This window comes from Vidua macroura, chromosome 6 (genome assembly GCF_024509145.1).
Source record: "Vidua macroura isolate BioBank_ID:100142 chromosome 6, ASM2450914v1, whole genome shotgun sequence".
Taxonomy (NCBI): Eukaryota; Metazoa; Chordata; class Aves; order Passeriformes; family Viduidae; genus Vidua; species Vidua macroura.
In genome coordinates, this window is record NC_071576.1 from 39925416 (window position 1) to 39940349 (window position 14934).

General features: G+C 34.7%; 1 protein-coding gene across 6 annotated transcripts in view; it reads left to right on the top strand.

Annotated features, from left to right (window-relative positions):
- Window positions 1–4643, top strand: part of FUT8 (fucosyltransferase 8) — a 94907-nt gene extending 90264 nt beyond the window's left edge. For all 6 annotated transcript variants that reach the window (XM_053980945.1, XM_053980943.1, XM_053980947.1 and 3 more), the window contains one exon: window positions 3678–4643. In XM_053980945.1, coding sequence (XP_053836920.1) covers window positions 3678–3995 — 318 coding nt within the window. In that variant the 3' untranslated portion in view covers window positions 3996–4643. The remainder of the gene's footprint in view (window positions 1–3677) is intronic.
- The last annotated feature ends 10291 nt before the right edge of the window (window positions 4644–14934 follow it).

Here is a 14934-nt window from a genome sequence, read left to right on the forward strand (position 1 = left end):
CCATGCTTCTGTTTATAAAAATTTGTTTTAAGATAAAAAGCACAGCAAAAAGTCACCAAGCAGTCTTTTGTGGCTAATGTGCTGATCCATCTAATTCACATATGGCAAGAGGTGGCTTCTATCAGATTGAATGTTTTTTACTTGCTCTTGTCATTATTCTCTTCAGTGACACAATCACACGTGATTGTACTGTTAGATGGAAGTGGACACAAAACTCAAAAGTTAAAATTCACTTAAAAACTAAATGTTTTCCACAGCATCTAATGTAAATGTTCTACTGTACTGTAATGACAAATAGAGAACAAGTGCAATATTAATAGCTCTTATACAGTGATATATTGACCTTGACAGACAGAATTGTTAAATAAAATTGCCATAGCCAGAAGACAGCAAAATTACAAAAAGTATAGAAAACCCTCTTATCCCTCAATCATGCTTGTGCATACACTTTATCTACCATTCACCACATCCTGTAAGAGAGAATGACATTTTATAGCATATTTAGAAGTTTATTAATACAGGCTCTTTCAGACCAAAGACCTGAGTAAAATTCAAAGTAAAAATCCTCACTAAGAATAGCTGTGAGGAGCCATCCACTTTAATAATAATGTTTGATTTAGCTGAAGCACATCCACTGAATGCATATCACAGAGAAAGAAACAAAACCCACGGCTCTATGTCTTAAATGCCACATGTGCATTGGTGTAGAGACAGTTCATAGTCTGAGGGAAGAATTATATAATCTTGGATAAAGACTTAATGAAAAATCTGTAACATTTTCTGCTATTGTTATATTCCGATAGCTATGTTAAAAGTGATAAATGTTTGCTTTAACTAAAACTCTGGGTATAAACATAGTTTAAATATAGCTGCAAATAGCTTGGCCAGAATACATTGTAATTGAATTTTAAGTGTTGAAGAATATGTGTTTAAAATACATCCACACAGTAAGGTGATACAGGTTGATCAGGACCTCTGGAGAACACCTGACACAACCCTCTTTGAGGTACACGGTGTCTTTGAGCTCAACTCTCATTCTCTTTCACCATGCATTTGACAGTAGACTTGTTTATTGGATAACATATTTGGTTTTCCAGAGTTGCAGAAAATTCTACTAAAGTATAGGAGATCCAGTATTAGAGTGTTACTGTCAATAGCTGGACTATGAATTTGGTCCAATTAATTTATTCTAGGAAATTTATTGTGCTGTAATTATTCAAACTCCTCAAAAATAATTTAATACCAGTTTTGCTGGGCATACAACATTGTGGATCTCTACAGAATCTTAATATATTGGGCTTTTCTAAGGTCTATTGCAAGTTTTCCCACTATTCTTAAAGTTTCCTTTCAAGGGGTTTTAAATTTGATTCTCTTATCTCTAACATTTGAATTGCTATCCCTGTCCTTTCACCAATTAAATAAACTTACTTATTTGATACTTACTTTGGTAAGCAAAATAAAGCAGTTAATGACCATCTTTTGTCCAATAGGTATGAAGAAAAAATGAGGTTAAAAATGTATTCTTATTTATTTCCATTGTGGTTTTGCACTTTCTTATTAATCAATTCTATGTTGACTTTTTTTTTTTTGATTTTTCCAAAAGGACTCTCAACATCATTACAGAGATATCAAGAGAAAATGACGCTATATGTGAATAGAATCAGGAATTCCCCTGTATCAATTGGGAATTAATCAACTAAAATTAATTAATTAAAAGAACATTGGTAGAAGTTGAAGAATAGGTATTTCCTTAAAATACTGTTGTTAAGGAATTAGTCCTATCATGAAATGGAGAGTCAAGGGAAACAACCTAGCTTGGCACTATATTTCAGCAACATCACATTAATTGAATAGATGAATTTAATTTTATAGAAAAACCACATGGGAGTTACACAAATCATAACACAATAGGAGAATTAAGATTACACGTTAGAACAAAGATATTTTTTGTCTCTTCATTCTTCATTTAGATGAAGTCATAGCTCCCTCTGACTGACATAACTTCATTTCCTTTCAGAATTTATTAGTCTTTGTATTTTTCATTGTACAGGTAAGTATACAGGCTGCAGAAAATGGGATCTGGGAATAAAAAAATGGGATGCTGGCTTCAGCTATACTTCTGCATGTGGATGTTTTGCCTGCTGTCCTCAACAGTTTGCAGTTTAGTCACCCAGGTTTGGTGCTACACAGAAAACAATTGCTGAGAGGAGATGTTAAATGTTTTGTGTCAGATATACAGGGCACACTTGCTTAAAGCATTTCTACTGAAAACATTTAAAATCTTTATCATGCATATTGTGTATGTCTGCTTCCTGGGGTACATACACATGCAGAGAACAAAACAAAAACAGTCACAGAAGCTATAAAATAAATAGCCTTTTTCAAATATATGGGTAATCAAACTTGTTTCTATATTATGGTGTGTAACAGGTACTTTGAAATAATTAACTTCAGCCTGATCTTCTGAAAGGTACTTCAGAAAAGTTATTTTAAAGTTCAGATGCAGAGGGATAAAAGGAAATCTATTACATTTTTAAAGCAAATGCCTCTCTCAAAGGAGCTATGAAAGTACAAATATATCTCGTATGGCTGATCAAAGTTCTATTCACTGTATCTTCAAAGGGAGAAAATAAAAGTAAAATCAAGCTTTACTATACTAACATAGACTGAAAATTATGAAAAAGCTCAAATGCTTCTCCTTATTGAAGAAATCTGCTATATTGTTAATTGGCCTTTATCAAACTTAAGCGAAATTAGAGAAAGATACAGTAATGGAGGTCAGAAATCAGAAAACCCACAGCAGCCAAGTCAGACACCTGACAGAGAAGAGCCTTCTAGCCAGTTGTTGAAAAAGCTTTTTTTTAATATAGCAGTATGCTTTTTGTTTCTGGCAACTCTGAGAAATACAACATAATTCTGATGTGGGAACATGTGTTCAGTCTTAAGAAAATTCCCTTCATAAAATGGGGTACAATGACAAGTAAAAATGCATTGTTCTTCTCACCGACATAATTATTGTCTTGATGGAATTCAGTTTCATTATTTGTCTTCTAAGTTGCCAGCAATTCTATCACTGTTCTAATAAAAACAGCATGTTAAAATCTCGGACTTACGGAACTGTCTGGTTGTGAAAATTTGAACTTCCTTTAAAAAAGTAAATGCAATGCCTCATTATTGCAGGATAAATTTGAAAATGTAAATTCTAAAGGTTCAAAGGGAAGTAAAATACAATTTTTAGTGGTAGTAGTAGAAAAATAAAACTTACTTGCCTTTATGTTTGATTGGCTACAGATCATTAATTTTAAAAAGCAGAGTTGCTAGTGTTCATATAGATGTTTTCATTTTAAACTGAAGAGTAGATGATACTAATTATTTATCTATTTATTTATTTGTTTGTTTACTAAATCTGATCACCAGAGGCCTAATTAAGAATCTGCAAAATTTCATGCTTTTTAGTAGCAAATATGCAGGGATTCTGTGGGGTTTTTTTGTTTGGTTTTGCTTGGTTTTCTTATTTTTTGGGGGCTGTCTTGGTTGGTTGGTTGATTAATTGTTTTTTTAACCCAGACATTCCAGATCGTGATATTCTTAGGAAATATTACTATACATTGGTTGTTGATTTCTGTGGTATATTTCTGTCACACACAATATTAATGACTTCTGTTTTTATTTCTAAGGTTTGTCGAGTTGCCTATGAAATTATGCAGACGTTGCATCCAGATGCTTCGGCGTATTTCCATTCTTTGGATGATATCTACTACTTTGGGGGACAGAATGCTCACAACCAGATTGCTATTTATGCTCATCATCCACGAACTGCTGATGAAATTCCTATGGAACCTGGAGATATAATTGGAGTAGCTGGAAACCACTGGGATGGTTATTCAAAAGGCATCAATAGGAAATTAGGAAGAACAGGCCTGTACCCATCCTATAAAGTTAAGGAGAAAATTGAGACAGTCAAGTATCCTACATACCCAGAGGCTGACAAATAGATTAAAAGGACGACATTCAGCAGTTATTATAAAAAAACTCAGTATTGATTGGTTCAAACCAGTCAACAACACACTATTTGTTTCTATGGGATTCGAATTTGCATTTTATCATGCGGTTAAAATCAAAGCCTTTGCAATGAAACTGGAGAAGAAGCTGAGAACAAGTGGATGGGCTATTGTCTGAACTTACTTTTAAAGATTTTTGTTATATGCGCTCTCACACATGCACACACAAACCCACGTACAACAGGAAAACTGTTGTTTTATACTTCTTGTCTCTTTCCAGGAGTTGTCCCGGTCATTAGTCTTACGTGAGCTTTGGGCTCTTTTCTCCACCATTAATTGACAATAATGTTCAGACTTATAACACTGCCACATTGTGTAATTTGAGTGACATGAACATATTTTGTATGTGCAAAATTTGAAACATGGTGCCTATATTTGAAAAGTTTGTGACCTTTTTAGAAGAGCCATGCCTGTTTCACAATGGGCAAGAGTCCACTTTCATCTGGTGTTACCGTGACCACTGAACTTGCTTCAAACAACAGATTCAGATTTCAGACTAGATTTCTTTACAAGTTTGGGGTTTTTTTTAGCATTCCAATGATTACTTCTCATCATTAATAAAATAAAGGTTACATTCAACAATCAAGTAGTCACTGTCTCTTAGGAGCTTTTGTAAACAATGCCATGGACAGATTCTTTAGTACTGCTAATTTCGGGACATTGCCTTTGATTGAAAAAAAACCAACAACACAAAATCCACAAAAGAAAGAAAAGCTATCTGGAGTTTCATTGAATTTTAAAACACTTGTGTAGTACAGCAGTTGCGTAGGGCACAATGCTGCTCAGCTTTGTGGACAGTCAGTTACAGCAGGATTATTTCAGTGGTTAAAATTGCTTACATTTACACTCTGACACTATTTTCTTACCTTTTCTGTTTCTCTTCTGAAAATAATTCAGAGTTTAGGGTATAATCGATGGCCACTTAGCATTTTGGCATTGAATGTAATTACTTTTAAGTGAAATACTTCAGGTTATCCCATTTATAGAACTTGTCAGTTTGGACTCCTTTAAAAAAATCTAACAGCTTACCCAAAAATAGCAGGTTACAAGAAAATATACAAGGATGAACTTTTATGCATGTCATAAGATTATTAGTAATTCTTAGTGTTTTGAAATCTCTTGCCAGTCAGCTCTCATTAAGAAAAGAGATAATTTATAAAATAATTTTACAAAAAATTTCACAGATTTGATGGTTGTATATATAGATACATATAATATGTAAGATGACAAGAGATTGTTTCCAAATAAAAAGAATATTTAATAGCATTTTATAGCTTTTAGTGCAATCCAATTTGGATTACTGGAGAGCAGAAAATGTTTACTGTTCAGAGGCTGAGGAAATGCCACATGAGTAAAGGTTAAAACAGCATGGCAAAAATATGCTTAATTATATTTGTGAATAGACCAAGGACAGTGTTTACATAGCAAATGGATGCACTTGACCATGAATAAATTTTAGGCTGAAAACTAAAAGGAAATCTCTGGCAATGTGCAGTTCAGCAGCAGTCTTCCAGCTGAAATAGTGCTGAGATGGAACTGGATTGGTATGTGAAGGAATTACAAAGTAGTACTTTCTGACATTTCTTTCAGGACTGATCCTGTAGATCCCCTCTGGTAATACGTCCCACAACTGAAAAATTATTTTGCGTCTTGAAAAAGAACAACAAAATCAAAGTTGAAAAACTCTGGGGGAAAAAAATATACATTTGCCATACTGCTAAATAGACATTTCAGTGAAAATGAACTTAGATACCAAATGAGATTTAAAGATTGATTGAAGGATAATGGAAAGTTAGTAAGAGCAGCCAGGAAATGCTAAAGATGAATTTTTGTGACAAAAGATGCCTTGAGTCAACTGATGTTTCTGTATTCTGGAGCTGCTAAGGAAGCAGATCTATGTAAGTTTCTTGTCTAAGTGATGCTGGTATATTTTCCAGTAATTCAGGCAAATACAGTATTTCAGAGGTTTTTTTTTTTTTTTTTTTTTTTTTTTTTACTTTGCTGTACATATAAAGCTACTGCTACTTTCCTTTTCAACTTGAAAAAAATATGAACCCATGGACATTTCTTCCTCAGCAATTAGGTCAGTTCATTTTTTCTGGAGGGGAGGAAAAACTAGTTTGTCTCCACAAATACTACATTAGCTAATTGGTATAGCTATATAGATTTTGTATTTTTTTTATTTTTAAGCTATTTACTTACAGCTTCAGAGCCCATCATTTCTAGCTCATTTCTTAGTGTGTGATTCAGAAATAGTATTCATAAACAAATTAACACTAAAATTTTCCTGTAGTTAGGTAACTCAGTTAAAAATACAATGAAAGAAGATAAATAACAGAATAGCTAAAATGAGCCCAAAAGCAAAAGCAGGTGTGGTAATAAGAGAACTGAAAACACTGATGTTGTAGAAGCTGTACCTATATAATGTGGCAATTCCTCAGCAGACTGTATCTGACAAAACATTGACAAGGTACACATGCCTCCTTACATATTCTGAGTACCTAATGAATTATTAGGTCATCGTCTTGGAGAAAATGATCATGAAATTATACAAAATTATAGCATTACTGTTAATAATTCAGAAATGTACTAATGTAGATGCTATGATCTTATTCCCCAGGGTCATATGATCCTCTAGTGCTCAAAGTGCAGTACTTCTCAGAGGAAGAAATCTAGCAATACCCTGCTTGCTGGATGCATGTTTCTAGAGATTTGTTTCTTTTAAGACTACTAATTAGTTATATTTTGGAATCCTGGGACATTGGTACATTAAAACTGATTTTGTTTTATATTAAACAAAATGAATATTCCTGACTTTATTCTCGCTGTACAGTGGGGTCCAGGTAATATAGAAGGATTGATGAGTATGTGGAAAAAAGGCACCCAGATTTTTATTGTAGCTCACAGAAAAGTGAAATAATAGGAAATAAAAAATTTGTCTTGAATACCTGGGAGAAAGCTGAATCTTTTGAAGGCTATGAACTCATTAAGTTACTAGCCAGAACGCTTGTGAGGAAGCAAGCATACATTGTGTTTCTTCTGTTTACCTTGTAGCACTGCAGCAATCTAGTCTTGTAATTTTTGCCGCATACCAAACCACCTTATCTGATATCCATAAAACAACAAGCCTTCATACCCCCTTAAACAACTGCTGTTTAATTATATTTTTCTCTTTAAGAAACTTTGGTGCATGTGTGTGTGTATGCATGTTGCATACATAAAACCGAATATGAGCAGCACTGTTGCATTCTTTGCTATTTTACATTATCACTGTCTCGTTCTCTGTAAAAACTTACTTGCCAGGTAAATGTAATCTTTGGAAACTACATATTCTACATGTTGCTTGGAAGCTAAGAAATTTATTCTTAAGGATTCAGTTAACTGGTCTTCTGTGACACTGATGTACCACCGACTTCAGTTCTTGATTTTCTGGCCAGCCCATGGTCAGATGTGTGGGATTTACAAGCTTTCTCTGCCAACATCCTGCCCATGTGAACTGAAGAGTACTATGGATTTGTTCATGAAGGATGATGTTTTATTTCAAAGTTTTTACATACTTTTAAATGTTTACCTTCAGATAAGTCTTTTGTTTAACCCTTCTGTCACTGAATTATAAGAAAACTTCAGGGAAAACAGATTTTTCTCCTTTATCAATTTTCTGAAAGGAGATCTGATGATACTTTTTTTTACAGAGAGACATTTGCAATGCAGATGTCTCCTTCATAATGAGTTTTATGTTTCTTTGGTTTGCAATTATAAAATAAGGGTCTTCTGAGCTAGGAACATAATAGAAAATAAGTGGATAATTTTCATGACAAATTCTTGATAGAGGGAGGGAGATTTTTCTTCATGCCAATGGAGTAGCACCTACCATTTGAAACATTTTCATAACAGTGAATTGAACTTGGTTTTTCCAGGTCATTAGTTTCTTCACAACGTAATCTCTGATGTGACTGAGGAACCCAGGTAAAAATAATTTGCTTAGTTTGGGAAATGGGAAGGAGAGAGAGTCTAGTAAGACATGATATTGTGCTTTTAATATGAGTTGCTACATCATCTTATATAGGCACAAATAAACATTTCTGTACTGGGTTAAGCACCTCTGCTAGTGGAATCATACATAGAATTTGCAACCCTCCTTTTGATTTTGCCTAATACCAGTTCAAATCCCGTATAAACATCATGGTGATACTCTGATTCTTGGTTGTTATTACACTACAGTTTCATTCCTGTTTTGGTGGCATGGGAGCAGGTTGTCAAGGGGCTCAAAAGGTTGTTTGGTTTTCTTATTGTATGGAATTAAAATTGCATTTAAAGCTCACTTAAATTCTACTTCCCTAAGGTCCCCCTAGAATTGTAATTGTAATCTCCAGACTTATGTCAAGGTTCTCCCTATCTACCTGCAAGCTTACCTGGAGCAAGACTGAAGCAAAGAAAGTTATTTATAAATATGAAACACATACAGGTTGTATTTGACTTCATAGTAATCTGTTCATTTCTAAAAAACATGAAATGTAGCACTGCATGATACAAATAAGAGGATAGTATATAATTCCCAAGTCTGCAAAAAAGAATTGTCTGATTGCCTGCATCACTGGTTGCATTCACTGTGTACAAGATTATTTAGGAATCCAAGTACACGAGGCAGAGGTCTTTCAGCATTACTACCGAATCCCTTCCACTGATGTTTGCTGGTCTTTAGCCCTTTCTGTGATAATTGCTATTCAGTGGAATTTATTTTTTTAGTTTTTTATGCTTGTTTCCTTTGACTCACCTTCTCAGCAGAATCCTATTGCCACTGCAATTCAAACAAGTTTGGATTAATGCAAAGGCATGTCACTGATTTGCACAAACATGTCTTTGCCATTGCTCAGAATTAACGTCACACTCAGGCTGGCTCCTTGGGAGGTGCTGTTGAGAGAAGGAGCCATCTCCACTGCACTATACTGTACATGTTTTATAGCTGCTGGCAGTACATGTACTGGTTTTATGTTCAGTTTTGCAAGATTTTTCCACTTTATTCAGATTCAAAGTTTTGTTGACATTTTAGTATATTTATGAAGGGTTTTCTGGAGGATGATGAGATTAAGTCCCATATATCCTATATTTTCTTCAAGAAGTATAACAGACCCCATCCCATTTCCTCTTAACTGTCTTAAAGACATACTTTAGTTGCACCATTTTAGTAGAAGCAGCTAGATTGATGTTTCCTGAAGACTGTGACATTTTTTTTGCTCTTCTATTAACCCTACCACCTGCTTGTATCTGATCTTGATTGACCATGGTAGTATGAACCTTCTTCACACCTTTCTGCTTCACATATTTTGATTTCTCTACCCAGTGGTCATTACTTGACCAGAATTCCAAGGGACAAGTCTGTATTCGGTGTTTCATAATAACATGTGAAATTTTATTACTGGCATATTTACAGTTTTGTTTTTATTTTTTAGAAATGCATTTCTGTGTTGTCCCTCATTAGTATAGTCAAGGATTCAATGAGGAAACACTATAATCTGCTGTGCCTGGTAAGTGTTTAGGAGGCTTGCAAGGCATAGAAATGTCTTTAACAATAAGGTTTGCACCTCATACCATGACAAGTATCTTGACCAGATGAAGGATGTATTTTCATAGCATTCCCTATTCATTTTTGGCTAGTGCTTATTGTACACTAATGCCTGCAGCTTAATTTGCAAGAGACACAATGTGGATGCAGTCTTTTTACAGGACCATTCAGATAATTTGCTACTCTTCAGCCTTGGAATCCTTTTTATTAACTTAGTGTTCCTCTCTGGCAAGTTGGGGTGGGGGGGTTGTGTATAATACAGCTGCACCATTCTCAGTTAATTAGTCAACTGCAAGCAGAGCTGTGAGGATATTGCAGCTCAGCTGTGAGAAACCACTGAATGTGGAGATTGCTGTCCAGTTTGGCTGTCTACAGAAGATCCATCTCTTAATGGAGCCAAGTATATTTGTTACACCTTTCCAAGCAGTAGCAAACTGGAAGAATGGAAAGAGACCAAAAGCCAGGACATCCTACTTGCTGCTTTGTGAATAAGAAGGAATTGGGCCTGTGTTATGTTGGTGGGAGTAGTTTGCTTCAGTACTTCAGCTTATTGCTGGAGAATGACCTGTGATGACGAGTTTATAATTCTAAATCTCTGGTCAGTTTGTAACATCTATATTTTTTTTTTTTTTCACTTGAGAATAAAATTGATACACACAATAAATTCAGACTTGTGGAATTAGACAGTTTCATTCGTGCCTCAGATGGTATGTTAGCTTTTCTTAAAATGATGTTTGCTTATGAATAAGATGCAGTTATTCAGCAAAGATAGAAAAACCTTCTTAGGCTGGCTTGACAATTTTTTAACCTGTACATCAGTAGAGATTATACAGGGGCTAGAGAATCTTTATGTAATAGGTTTAGGATTGATAGATTTGTTCCCTTAACTATTCCTTTTGTTTATAAACAACAGAAAAATTTTGTTAATATTAAAAAGTTATAGTTGCAATGTATCTCCCTCCTCAAAATGTATTTCTTTAGGCCTGTGATGTGCTATGACTACTTTTTTATTACACTGATCCATCTTAGCTCGTTTATATGTTTCTGAGTGTATTGCTCATTCCTTTTGTCCAATGTTTAGACTGTTAAGATTTATGATCCAGGAGTTGCCTTTTTTTGTGTTTCCACCTCTTTGTCCCAGTGGGATTCTTCATTCAGTAGGATCCCTAGACAGTACAGTAATATGAATAATAATTATAGCCATAAAATGGCTTAAACATTTATATCTGTAATGCTAAATTCAATATGATTTTGTAGTGCTTGCCTTTATTTATGTAACATTATTATTTTGTTCTGTTTCATATATATTGCTTATTTGCCATTATGTGTGTATGAAAAAAAACTACTTAACCCTCAAGAAATCCAAGTATCAGAAGTCAGATTCAGAAAGTTACCTTAGATATCTCCTACATTCTGATGACCTTTGTCATTGATAGTATATTTACATCTTTGGTTCTGAAACAGCACAGTGATTTAAGAAATTATCTTGTGTACTTTTTGTGCTCTCACTCTTTCTATTGGAAGTTAATAACTTCTCTTGGGAATTCCATGTGTATGCTAAATCTACTTAACTGTCAATTGAAACAGGTTCATTTCCATGCTGATTGGTCTGGTATATATCAGTCAATGATAATTTTGGCAGTAAGCAGGAATGTATAGCTTTCATTTCTGTGCTTTTAAAATTGAGTAGGAGAATAAGTGAGAGAGCCATTGGAATAACAGGCTTTTCTCACCTTTTGGTGAAATGTCTAGAGCTTGCTCATGCCCTTTTTCATTCTTGCACTATAGACAGTTATGTATCTTATACGAAGGGATAAAAGCTGTTGAAGCATCTTAAGAAGCCTTGGGAAGACCAGGATGCAACCAAGGTAATGTTTGGCTTGATACAAAGGCGTGCCAATCTTGTAATTAGCTAGAGGTCTTGTTGTTCTTCCCTTCCTGGGCTGCCCCTTCAGGATTGATTTAACAGACAGACATTATTTTGTTGTGACTTCATGCTGGATGGACACTGCTTCCGGAACGTCGTGGTCCTTTCTGATGAGATGCATCCTGTTAATACAGGTGCTCTGCTGTACTGCCTCTGTAGTAAAATAGTCTTGGTTTCCTCAGTACAGTGTTGATGCTATTCCCTCTTAACAGCTTCTCTTGAAGGGTTTCCTTTTGGTAAAACCACACACAGTTGTTGGAAAAAAAGAAAATCATTTCATTCTTTACTGATAAGAGTCTGATATTTTATTTCTGAAGTAGCTGTGATTGGCCTTGCTGGCATAGAAATCCACAAGGTAGATTTTAACTTTGCTTCTGTAAGAAGTAGTTACTAACAGTTAGCTGTTACCAAAAACTTGGTGCTGAAAGTAAACTTTAAGTCTCTGAAAATACTTCTGTCTCTTTACTGTCTGAGAAAGAGTGGTGACCCCTCCTGACAGCAGATGCATGGAGTCCACAAGAACTAGATAGGGCTAATTCCATGTGATACAATTTTTTCTCTCAACATTGCCACTCTTTTACCTAAGTCTCTTTTATCCAGCTTGAATTAAACAAGGGACTAGTTTTGTAGGATTGAAAGGGAGTTGTAAGTAAGTTTTCTAAGCATGGTGCAAGTACAAGGCACAGCAGTGTCCATTACTCTCTTCATTTATGCAGTAACTTCTCCAGCAAGTTTTCTACTGCTATTGCCAACTTCTTTTGTTTCCAACTGATTGCCTCCCTGTCTCTGCTTATACATAGAGTGGTCTTCTACTCTGTGCCTTTATATCTTAAAAAACCCCAGCATATGTACAAAAACTGAAAACAGAAAGCTAAATGCAAAGATATTATAAACACATCTGATTTTTCATCAAATTTTATATTCTATATATTACATTTTTAAATGTTAGGTTCTCAGAAGGAAAAAAAAAAATCCTTTTTGTTCAGGCTTCTTAATCCTAAAACAAAACCAAACAATAGACAAAAAGGTTTCTAGGAGGACTAAAGCTTTTCCAGAAACAGTAGATTATTTAGCCCTAGCACAAACAATAGAAAATAGAAAGCTTATTGAATTCCCAAGAGTAGAACTGCATGAAAGAGTACTGAGAGTGCCAGAGTGGAAATACACAGGATTATAATTTCTTTTTCCCCTGTTGGTTTCACATCTCATCTAAGCTGCTGCTTATCTGTGAGGAATCAGCATTAATTTGCATCTGTGGAACTGGACAGACTCTTTAGTGTGCAGGCTGCCTGTCAGAATAGCTGTATGAAATTTAATCTCAAGACTTTTTTAATCTCACTACAAGATTACCTTGATGTTCTCTTACAGTATTTAGTAATTTTTGCACCTTGAGGTTTTCGGATAACCGCTTGTGAGTGGTATATAACATGAATGATAAAACTTTAAGTATCACAGTCTGGAAAGCATAAGAACAGCTGTTGGTGCATAAGGTGATACATTGATGTGTCATGTTAATTAATCATTTTCATGTCATAGGAAGTACAGAGTGTGTCAGTGTTTACTGCACAGCAGTATGGCTAGCAAATGATTTGTGAAATCACTGTCCATTCCAACTGGGATGTTTTTAATAAAGGACAGTATCTATGACCAACAGTTTTAGTTTGAAGTCTGCCACTTGCTTATCATGGCACACACTCCGTGACTGAGTAATCAAGAATATGAGCTACATTTTACTATTGGAGACAGATTCAAAGAGTAGTTGAGTCTTACAAATCACTTAAGAACATGCTATTGGACAAAAATGCTCATATTGATTTCAGTGAAAACTCTCTGATCTGGAGTTTTGAGATTCTGTCTGGGGAGGATTCAGTTTTCCAGGTGTGTATCAGAACAGTGCACTGTACCTATGTATTCTTATTATTACTACTTGTCTGAGGAATTTTATGTTGCTGATGTAATTCTTTCTCAGAATTCTTCTCATAGGTCAAGCTTTTATTTGTGTATGACAATATAGTGATAAATACACAAGCAGACAAAGATGTTCCAAATTCCATAAATCTTTTTTTCTTCTGTATACATTATTATTAGTGCTCTGGAATGGATGCCTGAGAGCATCATCAGATTATCATATCAATACTGAAGTTAAGTATCTCTAGCATGCTTGCAATTAGAGAAAATGTTTTTCCAGGTATCACAATTGAAAATTGCTTAGATGAGTGATCCTTATTTTCAGCAGTAGTACCATTTCGTGATGTATCTGTTTGCAATGGAAGGCAGCAAGCCTTTTATCAGAGGCTGTTGGAATACTTGTTTCCCTGAGGAGGCATTTTCGATTCCAGGGAGGTGTGCTATGGAAACATTCATTAAAATTCTCTTGCTACTGAGATGTGTCAGAAATTTAGCTGAAGTATTTTATTCTGGCAATTTCTTCATAGATGAGAAAAACTTAAGTCCACAGGGTAGTTCAAATTATCTAAGAACTTTGTGGGAAAAATGGTGATTTTCTGATGATGACACAGTATTGTTTCATGCTGTAACATTTTTCAACAGCATCTAGGAAGATTGCTCTTGTATGCATTTCTGATCTATACAGGCTACATTCAAGTAAAGGTTAATCTGAATACCAGGAAAAATATCTACCAAAAAAAAAAAAATAGATATAGAAATAAAGTTGTTTGTTTAACTGCAGCTTCTGATGATAATGAGTGTAGTTTTCTTCATTGTTTTCTTTGGAAGTTTTGGACCTCTCCAAGGATTTACTTTGTGCCAGCAATTAGAGTCTTCTGTCCTTAAAAAGGCAGTATCCTTTGTCTTATACTCTATTAAAATTTCTAAATATTTTTCTTTGCAGTGTTTTTCATGTGTGTGTTACCTTTCTTTGTCTCTTTGTGATATGTATGTATTTTTTAAGACTGCAGTAGCTAGAACAGACTTTTGAAAGTTTTGGTATCAGAAGGCTCTAGACACGTGCAAATAGTCTGTTTCATCATTACAAAGTTTTAAGTGAATCTTAACCAAAGCTCCTTAAAATACAGATAAATATACACAGTTCAGGTGTCATAATGACTGCAATCTTGACTTGATTTTGAATTAAGCTGTTGAGATTTTGTCTCTTTTGAGAGTCTTATAAGTCTTATAAGTCTTTTAGTTTGCACCAGAAAATTTCAATCTAGCTATGAGTGGAGTGCAGTGCTGTGAATGGTCAAGGACAGGACTGCTCAGTGTAATCCAAACATGTCCAAAAATTTTCACCAGCTTTACTCATTGGCCAGTACAAGAAAATAACATAGACTTCTCTAGAGACCCTTTCCAAAATATTTTTTAACAATTATTTTTCTGGGTATGTTTTTATTATTATATTATTTTAGTCATTCCTTCCATCA